Source organism: Trichoderma reesei, assembly GCF_000167675.1.
Source record: "Trichoderma reesei QM6a unplaced genomic scaffold TRIREscaffold_15, whole genome shotgun sequence".
Classification (NCBI taxonomy): domain Eukaryota; kingdom Fungi; phylum Ascomycota; class Sordariomycetes; order Hypocreales; family Hypocreaceae; genus Trichoderma; species Trichoderma reesei.
In genome coordinates this window covers 674,302-688,757 of record NW_006711162.1, presented here as the reverse complement: position 1 = coordinate 688,757, position 14,456 = coordinate 674,302, and the positions used below count along the sequence as shown (strand labels likewise).

At 49.9% G+C, this 14,456-nt stretch overlaps 3 protein-coding genes across 3 annotated transcripts; all 3 read right to left on the bottom strand.

Annotated features, from left to right (window-relative positions):
• Window positions 1-915: 915 nt before the first annotated feature.
• Window positions 916-2,533, bottom strand: TRIREDRAFT_122820 (Aspartate/tyrosine/aromatic aminotransferase; the record flags this gene model as incomplete). Its single annotated transcript, XM_006966966.1, has 6 exons — window positions 916-1,304; window positions 1,366-1,467; window positions 1,530-1,745; window positions 1,811-1,980; window positions 2,062-2,394; window positions 2,457-2,533. 6 exons carry the CDS (start codon window positions 2,531-2,533, stop codon window positions 916-918), a joined length of 1,287 nt encoding a protein of 428 aa, XP_006967028.1.
• Window positions 2,534-4,648: 2,115 nt separating this feature from the next.
• On the bottom strand, window positions 4,649-6,551 carry TRIREDRAFT_64900 (uncharacterized protein; the record flags this gene model as incomplete). Its single annotated transcript, XM_006966965.1, has 5 exons — window positions 4,649-4,938; window positions 5,020-5,455; window positions 5,514-5,845; window positions 5,902-6,093; window positions 6,161-6,551. 5 exons carry the CDS (start codon window positions 6,549-6,551, stop codon window positions 4,649-4,651), a joined length of 1,641 nt encoding a protein of 546 aa, XP_006967027.1.
• Window positions 6,552-7,303: 752 nt separating this feature from the next.
• Window positions 7,304-14,251, bottom strand: TRIREDRAFT_109373 (uncharacterized protein; the record flags this gene model as incomplete). The annotated part of the gene is made up of 3 exons (XM_006966964.1): window positions 7,304-7,716; window positions 7,777-13,143; window positions 13,294-14,251. 3 exons carry the CDS (start codon window positions 14,249-14,251, stop codon window positions 7,304-7,306), a joined length of 6,738 nt encoding a protein of 2,245 aa, XP_006967026.1.
• Between the last annotated feature and the right edge of the window lie 205 nt (window positions 14,252-14,456).

Below are 14,456 nucleotides of genomic sequence, written 5' to 3'. Positions count from 1 at the left end.
ATTCTGGAAGAGGTTGGGATCCGCCATTGTTGTGATGTCTGAGAGCTCGTGCAACTACAACACAGAAGAGAGAACTGTTACTGGTTTGAAGGAATTGGTAACGTCCATCGTGGTCTAATCTATCAAATGATGCAGACACGAGCGGCGTCCGAATACCCCGACGACATGTGTCTGAACAGTCACAGTTGCCTATGTCAACTGCCGGGCGTCTGAGCATCTGAGAATGGAAGCCAGGTACGGCCATGCACGGCGTCAGCATCTCGAACCTGACAGCGGGTAGATCCTCGTTAGTGTCCGCCTCATGCTCCCTGGATGTGCCCAACCCGGTTTCTGTAAGCAGAAGAGTAATTACGCTGTAGGGGTAGTGTGAAGTGCTGGGACTTGGATCAGCTCGTCAACAGAGAGGTAGTCTTCGGAGAAAAATGGCAGCAGGGGGGCGTTGAAGACAAATAATCAGTATTGTTACGAACATTAGAAGAAACAGAACCGTTTGGATGTCGACTTGGGTCTAATCAGCTCAGTCGAGAGCAAGGCTGTGAGCTCCATAGCCTTTAGTTTACGCAATACTTCTGTCGGAGTTACCGTTTGTTCGGGCGACTTCTGCGAGCCGAAGAAGCTTTCGCCTTTTCATGATCTGGAGAATTTCCTCATAAGAAACACTTAAAGAAAACTTCTCCGCGAAAGGCAGACTTTCGAGGCCCTTGTCCAAAGCGGGATGCCCATGGATCCATGCATGCCTGCTATGTATTGCAATGAGGCTGTTGAATTGCAGGAGATGACAAGCCTTCAAAGTTGATGGAAGTTATTATGACAAGGGTCAAATATCACAGTTAAACTTCTAGAGAAATTCAAGCCGTATACTCAATAGATCTAAGAAACCCAAGGACCGGGACGCCGACCAACGCAAATCATCTTCTACATGTACTCTTTCAACCCTCGTAACCTCTCCTTGGCAGCTTCAAGCACAGAATCCGGCTTACACACAGCAAATCGCATCCACTGCTCGCCAATATGCTGATTCGGTGGTGAGTAGAATTCGCTTGGCGGAATCGCTGCTACGCCAAGTTCTTGAATCAGGAACCACGCCAGCTTGAAGTCCCTCGGACGCTCAAGAACGTGGGGTGGGAAGGGATAGTTCTCCGGCAGCTTTACTTTGCTCATGTTGACGACGACAAAGTAGCCGCCTTCTGGCTCTGAGTAGGGCATGTCGAGTTCGTTCCAGATGTCGTTGAAAAAGTCCATCTTGAACTTCATGTCCCTGATGCATTCGTCCCAGAAACCGTTATCTTCAGCCTGTTCGAATCCTTAAGTGACGTCAGCACATGCTACGCAAAGTGCAGGATAAGTTTTGCAATGTAGTCGTACCAATAGCAAACGCTTCTTGCAATGGTGATGGAGAGCAATAGCAGATGCGTGCATGTGCCTTTACAATGTATGTGATCAGCTCTGGAGGTCCCAATACCCAGCCTGTTCTCTCAGTCAGCCTTTGAAATAGAGAGTATCGGACGCATGTGTAAGGTCTTACTTACCAACTCTCCAACCTGTGGCATAAAAGTTCTTTCCCGCCGAGCTGAGGGTCAAAGTGAGTCGCTCAACTTCAGGCGACATGGTCGCAATGCGAGTGAACGGAACATAGAATAGTCGATCATAGACCTCATCGGAGATGATAAGGATGTTGTTCTGTACACACACTTCCGCGATTTGTTTCAGCTCATTTGCATTGAAGATCTTTCCCAAGGGGTTGTCTATCGGAAGGAAACGTCAGTAACGTTAGGTCGCCCCTGAAAATATACCAAGGAAAGTAACTAACGAGGAGTGTTCAGCACAAGCATTCGTGTCCGAGGAGTTACGGCTCTCTTCAGAGCTTCAATGTCGAGCGACCAGTCGCCCGCCGAGTGCGTTTTCGTCATTCCTGACTTTGGTGGCTGTAGCGCCACCGAGACGACTTTGGCTCCGGCCATCTCGATATTGCTGATGTATCTTTTACCCAGCTGATGCATTAGAAAACCACACATATCTTGACACGGCTACTTTAAGAAGCCATCAGAATGGTGCGCTTACTGGTCGAAAAATGGCTCCAATAGCAAAACCTCGTCATCCTGCTGCAAGAATGCCATGCAACAGCTGAGAAACCCTTCGTTCGCGCCGGTGGTGATGGCAATTTCCGTCTCTGGATCAATTTTCCGGCCCCAGAAAGGAGAGTACGCATTTGAAACGGCTTGTCGCAGACGGAGACGACCCTTTGGAGGTGCATACTGGTTGCAATCGAGGCGCTCCACAGCGCTTTTCGCGGCGTCTATCAGGAATTGGGGAGGATTGTAGCCGAAGAAGCCTTGTCCCATGTTTACTACAGGCTGCTTTTCGGTAGATGCTGCCGCGGCATTGATTATTGACCTGAGGGTTCATGAGTCACTTGTACGTAGATGCTTGATGACCTTCTCATGAAGGGGACTTACCACACATCTTGTGTTGAGCCGGCTACACGAGGAGCCGGCTTGATTGGCGACTTGATTCCATTCTTCAGAGAGGCCATCTTTTGCTGCAATGAATTGTTTTGGAAGATGGTCAAATCTGTCAAAGCCCCAAACGAGCCACTTTGTTGAAGGGTCAGCCATGGCCAGCTTTATATGTGTCTTGCGTCCCTCTAGAGAGAGAGCCACCATCAACGCCCAGTGTTAGACTTGCGTCTAAAATCTCACGAGTGTGGATTTCTTTCGCCATCAATAGGTATCTCAGGGCCGCGCGCACTTGTGCCAGCCCAGCTTACTGATCGTGTCGACTCTCTTGTGCCGGGAGCATGACTCAACTTTACTGGCTTCAGCTCGCCTATTACGGGGAGATCTCGACTACGGCTGGCATTAATTGAGGTTGAGTCAAGATTTAACTTGCCCTTTCATCTATCAGTGCACTACCCTTCTCAAAGTTGCCGGTCTCTCAGTCGGTCGTCAACTTATAGTCTTCAATCTATCAAGGTCTCAACTCTAGCAGAATAGTCCACTAGCTTACAAACCCTATGATGATGAAATGGATGAAGGCCGACAATGACTTGTTTATCCCCGGCATCATGACTTCTGACTAGGGCTTCAGCGAGAGATGCCGTGCTATCGCAATCCAGCCCCCTTTGCTTTGCAATCAATGTCGCATAATCGGCACGGCTACTATCACCGACTTCACGTGGGATTGATACTTAATCTGGGGATGCTCTCATCGCAAGCTATGGGACAAGGTATATGCAGAGCTCCGACCGTCGGCGTTGAGGTAGCTGTCAGATCCGGGCCTCCGGATCGGGCTTTGCGTCTGACAAAGCTCTCCAGTCTAGACCCTTTGCCTCCTTGTCTGTGGCTGAGGCAAATCGTACTGAACTGCCGAGTAGCCACTCCGTGTCCTAGAGAAACAGGATGAACTTGGCATGTCCCGTCAGGCAAAGACGTGGGCATAGACATGAAGCGCGAATTGGCAGCGTGCCTACGAAGCTGATGAATATGGTGTATCCATTGTGTATTCGCGTCAATTGTGTTTCATTAGCTGCTTACAGAGATCATGAACCTGTTACCAATCCGCTTTTGCAGCTCGTTCTGCCCTGTATTAGACCGATATCGTGTTCGGTTGAAACTCCATAATGTGATATCTCTGATGGGCCGGGAAGCAACAGGATGTGTAGAAATCAGAGCATCCGCTACCTCTCATTTATATTTGTACCTCAAAAGGGTCAGCCACCATCTGAATAAAGACAGATTAATAGACAAGCCGAAAGGTGTGCCACCATTCATCCACTTACAAGTGCCTCATGAAGCACAATATCTTCGGAAGCGCCCGTACCCTACAGCATGTGGCTGTAATTCATGCACGGCACAGCAGATCCTTCATCACAGCAACTCCATGTCGGTTAGAAGGGTTTACTCGAATATCGACATACTTGCTTTTATTTCTATGTTGCCATCGTCAGTAGCGTGATATATACACAGCATCAAGTTCAATGGTAGGCTATCTTGATAGGAGTTTGGCTAGTATCAGAAGGCTTAGGCAGCCCTTTGGCGCTTAGAAGATCAATATCTGAATCTATGTAGATTTAGCCATTCATCCCGTAGGATCTTCGGAACCTGAAGCGCCGTACAGTTCTCAGCATATGCCTACCGATTAAAGGATTTCGAGAAAAATAGGTGGTTCTCAAAGAGTTATCTGATTAGTATTCGCAACTTGCTACACTTGGTAACTCTTCTATTGCATACGGCGCATTGCTTATTGACCACTAGAATGGACTCAAGGACATAGCGGTTATGTGAATGCTACTGAATCCTTCGGCGATATTGAGGATCATGACTTGATGAACTCAGCACTACCAGACGCCACACATACGCTATTTTCTTTGACAATGCCACGACAGCCGCTCCTTGATCCAGAAATTGCCAATCCAGCAATTTGACCAATCATTTCTCAGAATGCTTCCGTCCAGGCTCTAAAACCTTTGTGATGACATTACTCCATATATGCTCATCCATGGTCATACAGCTTCTCACCAAGGCAAAACTCATTGAAGACAATTGTCTGAAACACTCAATATCGAGTGTAGACAATCGAATCTCGGCTCCATAGCTTCTCAGCTGTATTTGAAAGTTGTCAAATGGCTTTTAGGGTAATAATACAGCCATCAAGCCCTCTGAGTGAAGACGCATTCTAGTTTACCAGCCTTCAGAATCTGCCCATTCACTGCATCCCGGTCAATCGCCACTCCATCTTCACCGGGAGCAAACTCAAACTCATAATACCAAGTTGTATAAGCTAGAACAAGGCGTATGACAATCAACGCGATCCTTCTTCCGACGCAAGTATGAGGGCCGAGAAGGAAGGGGTGATACGCGCGTTTGTCAATGATCAGCTCCGGCCGTGTAGTCCATCGTTCAGGGATAAATTTGTTTGGTTCCCTGAAGAACTTGGCACCTAGAGGTCGTTAGAAATACCATCATACGCTGAGATTGTAGAAACCGCAAAAGAGTTGCAATAGAAGGTAGGTATACTCACTTCGGTGCATAGCATGTATCGGCACATAGACATCAACCTTACCCGGAATGAACACTCCGTCGACCTCAAGTCCTTCAGGCGGAGTGGAACGAGGTCCGTTTGAGCAAGTAGGGTTGTACATTCGCATCGTCTCGTTAATGATTGCGTTGAGGTACGGCGCTTCTGCCTCGCCCAGGTCGTGGTTTGCAAATTCTCCGGACATCGTGCGGCCGTACAGAGGCTCCAGTTCTGCATACAGTTTCTTTTGCACTTGAGGATCGCGTGCCAAAACGTAAAAAGCGAATGCCAACGCTGCACCGATAGTATCTGTCCCGGCGACCATGAGAGCTTGCGCTTCCGCGTATATCATCATATGGTCACGCATGGCCTTGGGTTCCTTTGAGCGGTAATCCTGGATGAGATACTTCAGAATGTCTTCCTTTTCTTCATCCATTATCTATGAGAACCTTAGTGAATCACGTCGCGTATGAACCATTATGGCCTGCAACACATACCTTTTCTCGCTTGTCCACCATCTTACATGCGAGCTTCTGAAACGCCACATGGTCGCTGCTACCACCGATGGCATTCAGCAGAGCAATGGGCCAGTACATGGCGCCGAGCTTGCCGATGCTGCCCAGTGTCACCTCCAGGTAATGCAGCATGGGATCCTCTTTGCCCTTTTGGATGGAGCCAAAGTTGTCTGAAAAGCCCATGCGACCCATGTTCTCGAAGGGGATAAGGAGGGAGTACAGCGAGGTGTTGACTGGCTGGCCTTGAAGAGACGCCATCTTGCCGAGCCATTCGTAGACGACCTCACGAGCATAGGTCTCGTACGCCTCGAGGGCTATCAAGATGTTAGATTGAGCAGTGAAGCGATAGTGAAAAGATGGAGCAGCCGACCCTTTGTGTTGAATGCTTTGTCCCAAACTTGACGTCTCGATCGATGCTCATCGCGATCTACCACAGTCTCCAAGTTTTTGTAACCTTGATAATGTACAACCTCATAGACCGTGTCTTGTTTTGAGCATCGTGAGCTTGCTCTATGGACTTTCTGTTGCGCATCTGTCGATAACACGATGAGCTCATTGGGGGCTAGCGGCATACGAAGAGATCAAGTCAGCTCTCATGAACCTCTAATGGCATCGAGAAGGCGGCTTACCAACTCGAACGATGTCTCCATACGTTTCGAAGAACTCTGCATATCTTTCGTGGAGTTTGCCGTCCCGGGCCATCCACGGAGAATAAAACTTTGTGACTTTTGCAAAGAACGGTCCTGGAAAGTGACGAAGAGGATGGAAGAAGATGCGATATATGATGATGCTGGTGAAGAGCGCCGTGAAGTAGCAGAGCGATATAACAGTGGCCGTAAGGAAACCTTGCAAAGCGCCTAGATAGTGAATGCTTCGCGTGTAAAGAAAACATTCCGCAACTAAGAAGAAGACGAGGATCCACGGCGGAGCATGGATAGCCTTATTCCCACGGATGAAATAGAGGAGATGGGAGAGAATCCCCGCCGATGCAGATGCGAGACATAGTAGTTCATACCGCATATTGTTGACTCTTCCTTTAGGCTTTCATCCAAAGGACATATTCAGATTGAAACTAGAGAGGAGACAAACTATTGCGATTGAGAAACCGGCGGGTAGTGCGGTCTTACATAGTAGGTATGAGACAGCAAACTTGAATTGATGCGGGCATAAGGGAAGCTTCATCTTACCCCGATGCTCAAGTAAGTTCAGCGAGGTAAGCTGAATAGTTCGGAGCTACAACCTCTTGTCACACCAACTCAACCCGTATTGCTTTCGCCAACTGAGACACAATCCTGTCTTATAGTGTCAAGTCTACTTAGTGGAGAAGCTTAACTATCCGCGAGGAGCTGTAGCTGCAGCTGCATTAACTAGGGCTTATTCAGAGTCATGTGAACTTCATGTTAACGGCTGTCTATTTGATAATGGGGACGCCTCTTTTTTTCCTTTGAAAGTTATGGTAGAAGATGGAAAGGGGGGGACGGGATGTCCTACTAGTGCCCTCAAAGGATTCACGCTGTAGAAGTATGCTAATCATCTGCTTTCGTCACGATGTCGACCGAACCAAGTAGACTTCATTCGGGATACCACGAGCCGAGGCGCATTTAAAAGCTATTGATGACGGCTGGGGATGTGTACTGAGCCTGATGAACGTCTCTGGGATGCTTGATTGATAGGGGTTCCATTCAGCCTTAGGTGTATGCACCTTCGGGCGATAAACCTGTACGGCATTCAGTAGAACAAGTTTTGAATCATTCTTCAACAGCTGATGATGACTATGTTGCTACTCGCTGAGTAGCTGAGAATATTTTGCCCAGCTGCACCTCTTTTGCGAGGCCACCGCCGGAACACTCCCTCTTGAATCGATCCCACGCGGCAAAAGCATCCCTCTTCTTCCTTCTCTTAGCTTTCTTCTCCTTCAGCTCCTCCTCGTCTCCATCATTCTCAACTTTTGTGGCTGCATCACCGGCCAGTCGGAAGCTTTCATCATCTTCGAAAGGCGTCGCTCGCTTGATGGGCGGGACATGATAAGCCGGGTCCTTTCCAACGTCGACCGCGTTGAACTCGGTCACCGAGACAGCGGGGATGTCCTCGGAGCGGTCTGACTTTGGACGTAGCGACACAGTGTAGCCAACCACATGTGGAATCATCGGTGCCTTGAGAGAAGCCAGATTTGGTGTCTCGATATCTGAAGCTTGTCAGCTAAGGACCTCACACAAGGAACAAAACATGGTGATTGGCAACTTACTCTCTCCCCAGAGTGCCGGCGGTAGGCTCTGAATGAGGGGATTCGCGTCCAAATCGATGGTATCGCTGCTGTTGCTCCGTCGTAAAGTGACCCTTAGAAGCGACTGCTTGAACGGCTGCTCCAGCAGCATTGGTCTGGCAAGTATTCTTGGCGTAACGTCTTCACCCTTGCTGTTCTTGACGGTGCTCATTCTAGGTTCTGCATAGCCGCTTATTTCAGAACTGAGGACAGGTATTCTGGATTGCACTTGGACGAGAACACCGGCTGCAGAGATCTCGATAGGCCCCGTGTTTGCACCTTCACCTGCCTTCACCTTGCCAGCAATTACGCTCACAATATGGTTCGGCACATTCTTTGCGCTGCCAGACTCCTCGGCTGGAAGATTCTTCGCTATTCGCACAAATTGTTCCAGGTTCAAGGGCCTCGGCTTGGAGAGACTTGGGCCAAAGGCGACCTCGATCTTGTACGTCCACAAACTCAACTTTGCTATGCCAGCTAATGGCGGTCCCCATAATGACAGGCTGGCAGTCAGAGACAAGGGCCCAAGATTCTGAGTATAAAGCCAAAGGTCGATTGATCCGCGTGCCGAGAACACCACGGTGACGTCGAGTTGGAAGTAAAACGGGTGAAACTTCATGAGGAAATCTGCGTATGCTGTGAAGGTAATGTTTACCCAAAGCTTATCGCCCAGAAATCTTTTGTCAAAAATCATGTCGAGTCTGCCGCCCCCCATGACTGCATGAGGCGTGATGGCGAAATACGACTCTCCCTTGATGGACAAATGTTTGTCAAAGTTCCACGCGATGCCGACGCGGTACTTGACGTCCGGGTAGTGCGATGGCTTTTCAAAGTCTCGATGGTAGCCGCCGACGGAGAAGACGAAATCGCCATCGTAGGGAGAGTTGGGCAGGAAGTAGGCCAATGCGAAGGAGCCTGTCAGCTTACACTCTTTGTCCATGACGAAGGATATGGGCGTTAGTTCGCCGGTCGCGATAACGGTTCCATGAAAGGGGTCGATGACACATGACATAGCGATGTCAACAACGGCAAACGCGCCTTTAAAGGGATCATCCGAGGACGAGATCCCTTTAGGGGGCTTTGGGAAGACGGCTGTAGCGGTAGCTAGGACAGCAAATTTGGGATGTTCGTCGAGTGTCAAGGCGAAGATTGCCTGCCCCTCAAATGTCTGGAATGCTTTGATGCCTATGCCAGCTACAAACCACATCGCTTCCCTGGCAGGCGAAATGACGTTTCTGGCTCCTCCGTCCAAGATGAGATTCATCTGCTCCATCGCTGAGCCTCCTTGAGAGCCGCTCCTGTTGAGGGCAATGAACGGAAAGTTGGCAACTCCAGACGCATCTGCAGGTATCTGGAGCCGCGAATTATATCCAAAGCCGCCGGTCAAGCCGTTGATTTCGGCAGCACCAAATTCAGCAATTGGTCCTTGAACCATGCCAAAGAGAGAAAAGGATTTGGTGGTGAATTTCGGGTATAACTCCTCGTATCTGCCGCCGGCTAGAGCTGACCATGTGCTGAGGCTGACGGCAATGGCGCCTTGGAAGCCTTTGGAGATGCCCGGATCGTCAAACTCACTCACCATACCCGCAATTCTGGTGGGCGGTCTGTCATATGCGACAGCCATGCCATGGATGCCGACCTTTGTGATGATTGAGGCCAGTTTATCTGGGTTGGTGAGAACGCTGAGGTCAAGGGTGATGGTGAACCCCAGCAAGGCGAACGAGAGTGGCCCAAGTTGAACGGTGGCATCCAGGAACAGACTGATTGTGCTGTATCTCTTCCCTGACACAGAAAGCCCGATATTGCGAACCGTGAGAGGACCAAAGGTCTTGGCCATGGGAGCAACTGTTTTGTCCTTGCTCGAGGGAGCCGCGGCTGCTTCTCCGACAGCGGTAAGAGCCATGTTCTTCTTGGGTTCTTTTACCTTGCCGCCAACAACATGGTCCAAAATCAGGTTCGGACGGGATCCTTCGAGCAGCGCAACTTGGAAGTGAAAGCCCTTAAGAAGGAGACCTTTGTCACCAGCATCTGCTCCGGCGTCACCGGCAGGCGTCTTCACCAGCAACGGGTCATTTGTAAACACCTGCTCGTTGAGTACTGCAATCTCAGCGGGCGTTATGTCGCGATTCGTCCACACGACTCCGACCTGATCGAACGGCGGCTTACCGTTGCCAACTACCGGTACCTGGATACTGTTCAAGTTGGACAAGGAGAAGCGGAGGAGCCTTCCTGGCAAAGGCTTCGATTCGTCTTTGTTCTTGTTTCCACCAAATGAGCGAATCTGCGCCAGAGTGACAGCAAACTTGCCACTCTGTGTAGTTACAGTGATTGTAAGCGCGAATACGGCGTGGTTTTCGCCCTTTTCTGCTCCAGGAACGCGGCTGCAGGCAAGATTGGCTTCCAAGGCCGACAAGGGGATTTCCATGCTGTGTACAATTTCCGGAAGGTCATCGACATCGTCCACCAGACCCTCGAGAAGTGTGGCAATCTTGAACGTCCTATCTTTGGGAGTAGGGCCTTCTTTGTCCATAGCAGCCATGGCACCAGCTCTGAAGAACCATCTGCTGTCTTCTTGCTCTTCGCCTTTCTGAGACTTGCCGATGTGTGTGTATTCGAGCTTCAACTCAAGACCATTGTTTGGGCTGCCAAGAACTATGATGCCGTCAAGCTCGAACTTGCCCGGATACTCTTTGTGATATTCATAGCTGATGAATACGTAGTCAAGGTGTATTCCGCCCATGAGATCTCTGATGGCGTCATTGGAACCATCAGCTGCAAACAAATCGTAAAGGTGTGCCATCTTGAGATTCTTGACCTTTCCAGCTATAGTCCACGACGAATCCGAGCGCTCCTTGTTGTACTCAACCCTGGTCTCAATGGCAATGACATCGTCCACAGCCCCATGAGACTCATCTGGTTTGTAATTCTTGGGCAGTCGAACCTCGGTCACGGCATCGAACGCAAGGTCAAAGTCGGTTCCGCCGGAAGCAAAAGTCATATTTAGAGCAGCATGAAGCTGACTGAAGCGAAATACCGGAGGAAGACTGCCCCTTTCAGGGATCTCAGGCAGACATTCGACAGCCCCTTCGAGAAAAATCGTCTTTCGCCCACCGCCAAAACTCATATCGAGGCGAGCCTCGCTAACAGTGGAGGGAATGCCACTTGGGAGCACGAGGTCAGGCTTACCGATAAGATCTTTTATTGACAGCGAACCAATGCAGCCCTTGGTCATTGGGTTGATGTCCGACAAATTGCCCAAGTCGCTGTAAGGCTGGATTGCGAGCGGAGTTCCACCTACGTCGAAAGTAGAGGAATGATGCCAAAGTTTGCACGAAAGAGAGTATACCCCTTGAGACCAGCTCAAAGAGGTCAGAAATGGCACCTTGTCGTTCTGAAGAAACGTGGTTTCGATGTTGATGGTAAAGTAAGAGGGCTTAGGCATGCGACCTGGCGATGAAGTCCCAGCATCAGATTCGCCTTCGAAACCGATGACGACGCTGCGAATGTTGACATGTTTGAAGATCGTGTCAAAGGCGTCTTTCACTGAGCTCACGATATCGTCTGTCGCTGTGTCAAAGGACGACACGTCATTGTGGTCATCAGATCCCTGAGTAATAAGACTCTGACACCACTGAAGCAATGCTGACAATATATCGAATGTCTTATCATGCATAACAAGCTTGACCTCAAAGCCGCGGTCCGTAAAAGTGATGCCCGCAGCGACGGAAACTCCACTGAGCGGAGTTTGGGAGGCCGAGACTTGTTTGCTCGTGTTGATTGTCAACTTTGCCTGGAAGCCGAGAACTGATCGCGTCCTCTTGTGCTCAGCCAACAGAGCTTCAGACACACTTGTGCCGGTGATGAGGACATCTGAGACGGTGCATGCGAACCCACTCTCTTCCAATAGTTTCTCAACGGCAGAAGTACTCGCAGAAGCGCTCACTTCGGAACTCTCACCATGATCCAGCTCCATGGCCATCCGGAAGATGACTCGTAGATCGTGACATGGCATGAACCATATGCCGGAGCGACAGTCGGGCCCACCGTATTCCTCTGTTCCAGAGGCTGAACGCGCAGGTGCGGGACGAAGCTTGACCATAGAAAGAATGCCCTTCACGAGAGGAGGGAGAGGAAAGTTGATGAGCTCCGAAAACTGCGCTAGAGTCATGTTGCCGCTCGTCTGGGCATTGTCCAAGGCGAAAAGAAAACCCTGTAGACGTCTATCATATCCGTGGATCGTCTGTGGCAGGGAGGTGGCTACTTGGCCAAACTGGATGCTTCGCATCTGTTGATCCGTCGTGAAGGCGAGATGTATTGGCTCGGAAGAAGGCGTGCCTGTACCCTGAAACCTTGGGGAGATGAGGATGTCCATCATATCCAGGACTATCTTCTCAGCCTCATCAGTTGATCCGCTGACTTTCAATGTGACAGCATTGGGAAAACACTGGTTCAGCCAGAGTGCTACATCCGAGGAGTTGCCCAGTAGCTCATGCCGGTCAAAGCGGCCTGTCTTGGGGAAATTGCTGCCAGGTTGGTCCTGGGCTTTCTTGATGTCGTTAAAGAGAAGTCCATGAGTCCACTCTTCAATCACATCATCAGTAACTGCCGTAGCAGACACAAGGCCGAGAAACTTGTTCTTGATGAAAACTTTCTGGTTGCCTCCGAATTTGTGAGCATCAGCTGCCAGTGGCAGGGAGGAAGCGCCAGATCTAGCTGCGGTTTTGACAACGCCATCCCAGATTGCCTTGGCTTTTCGCTCGACGGTTTTGCACTCAACACCATAGCTTGTAGCCTTGATCGCCACAAAGCGGATGTCTGCATCTCCAGAACCGGGTTCGCATTTATGCTCCGCCCACTGCTGTTGTATCCTTTGCTGCGCAGCATTCACAGCCTCAGCGTATTCTCCCTCGGGGTCGAGAATGACGCTTTTCTTCGGCGGTTTCCAGCCCTTGTATTGGTTGAGAATCGTATCTCCGTCTGCAATAGTTGCCAGCCCACTGAGATCTCCCGCATTCTTGAGCCAGAAGAGGTTCTTCATATGCCGCATGCTTTCACCCACGGCATTTTGGAGCATCTTGTTGAGTTCCTCCCGGAGCGCCGCCTGATCACCTTGACCGTTCTTTGTGAACTTGAGAACATCTAGCATGGAGTTCCACACGACGGCTGTACCGCCGGTATAGCTCAAGATGGTGTTGACATTCAAATGAACTCTGCTCAACTCGTCGGCGCCCATGTCCATCCAGTAAGGCTTCCTTGTGCCGTAAATTCGAAACGGGCTGAGCTTTGTGGCCTTGTCGGCCTTCTTCATCATGTCGGCAATACCGAGAAGGTAAAAGAGCACAGAATAGCCTGGAAGATAGAACGCCTTCGTTAGTGCGCGCATCTAGAATGTCGTGTTGGGTGGCTACATATAGTAACCTTGAGTAACCCCAAACGCAATGCCCTTGAGCTCAGCTCAACAAGAAGGCGTGCAAGTCAACAAAGGAAAGATAGGCTTACTGGGATGTCCATGCCTTGAGCCAGCTGATACAACGAAGGCCTTGTTCTGGAACTTGACTATGTTCTCCGGGAGCGCAAAGTGAGAGCCATGATGGCCCATCTTGACCACATCAAGCCGAACCTCCTTCTTTAGCAGGTTGCGACCCCTTTCCATCCACTCCAGGAGGCACCTCTCGCACGCTTCTTCAGCATCACCGCCGGTATAGAGAGACACACGATACTCGCCTATGGCGCTCGGCCAGATGACCGTGGCCATCAGTGACGCCCCGTTAATCACACGCGCTCCTTTGTTAGCAGCTATCCAGCTCTTGACAGGCGCAGTCCAAGGGCTCTCGTTAATGAAGTAGTCGTCAACCCCGACAACAAGGAATATGGGCCTCTCGAGCTTCTTGAGGGTACTCAATTTGTACACATCTGTGAGGGACGCAATACTCGTCCACTTCTTTGATGGCTTACCGTACACGGGCTTATTGGTGAAGAGGTCATATCCGAGACAGTTTGTGCTTGTGACGGCAGGGCATATCTCATGCCAGATGGAACCGACAAGGAAATAAAGAGTCTCGTTATCGACCCTCCATCTTGTATTCTGAATCTTGCCCATGGCTGTCCAGGGACAATAGAAGACGGCATTTTCGCCAATCAGTGTCGACTCCTCGTTGTGGTCCACGAAATCATCATATAAGACGCTGGTCAAGGCACGATAATGGTCACCATCCCAGTGCGTGATGACGATGGTATCGAGCTTGAAGTCTGCATTGCTTGGGTCCAGCTTCTTATAGGCGTCCCTCAACGCTTTGAAAGATTGGAAGGTGGCTTGTTTTGCGTCGTCGTCACCGCCATCGATTATTATTGCCCTTTCAATTTTCTTCTTGTTCATCAAGAAGTGAATGCAGCCGTCGCCGGCGCCGACGTTGATGTAGTTGGAATGGACCTCATAGTCGAGGTATGGATGAGCCATGATTGTCGTGGAAATGGTAGCCTTTCAGCTACACAGCGGGTGTTTGTTGATCAGTCAGGGAAGATGAGGTTTGAAATGGAAGCCATGTGTTGAACGCTTCATGTCACGAAGCAGATCCGCTGCTGGTCTCGTAAAGTAACAATCGAACAGTTTGAGCAAGGCGTAGGTATGTGATAATTGGAAAGAAGAACTACACCATGGTTCT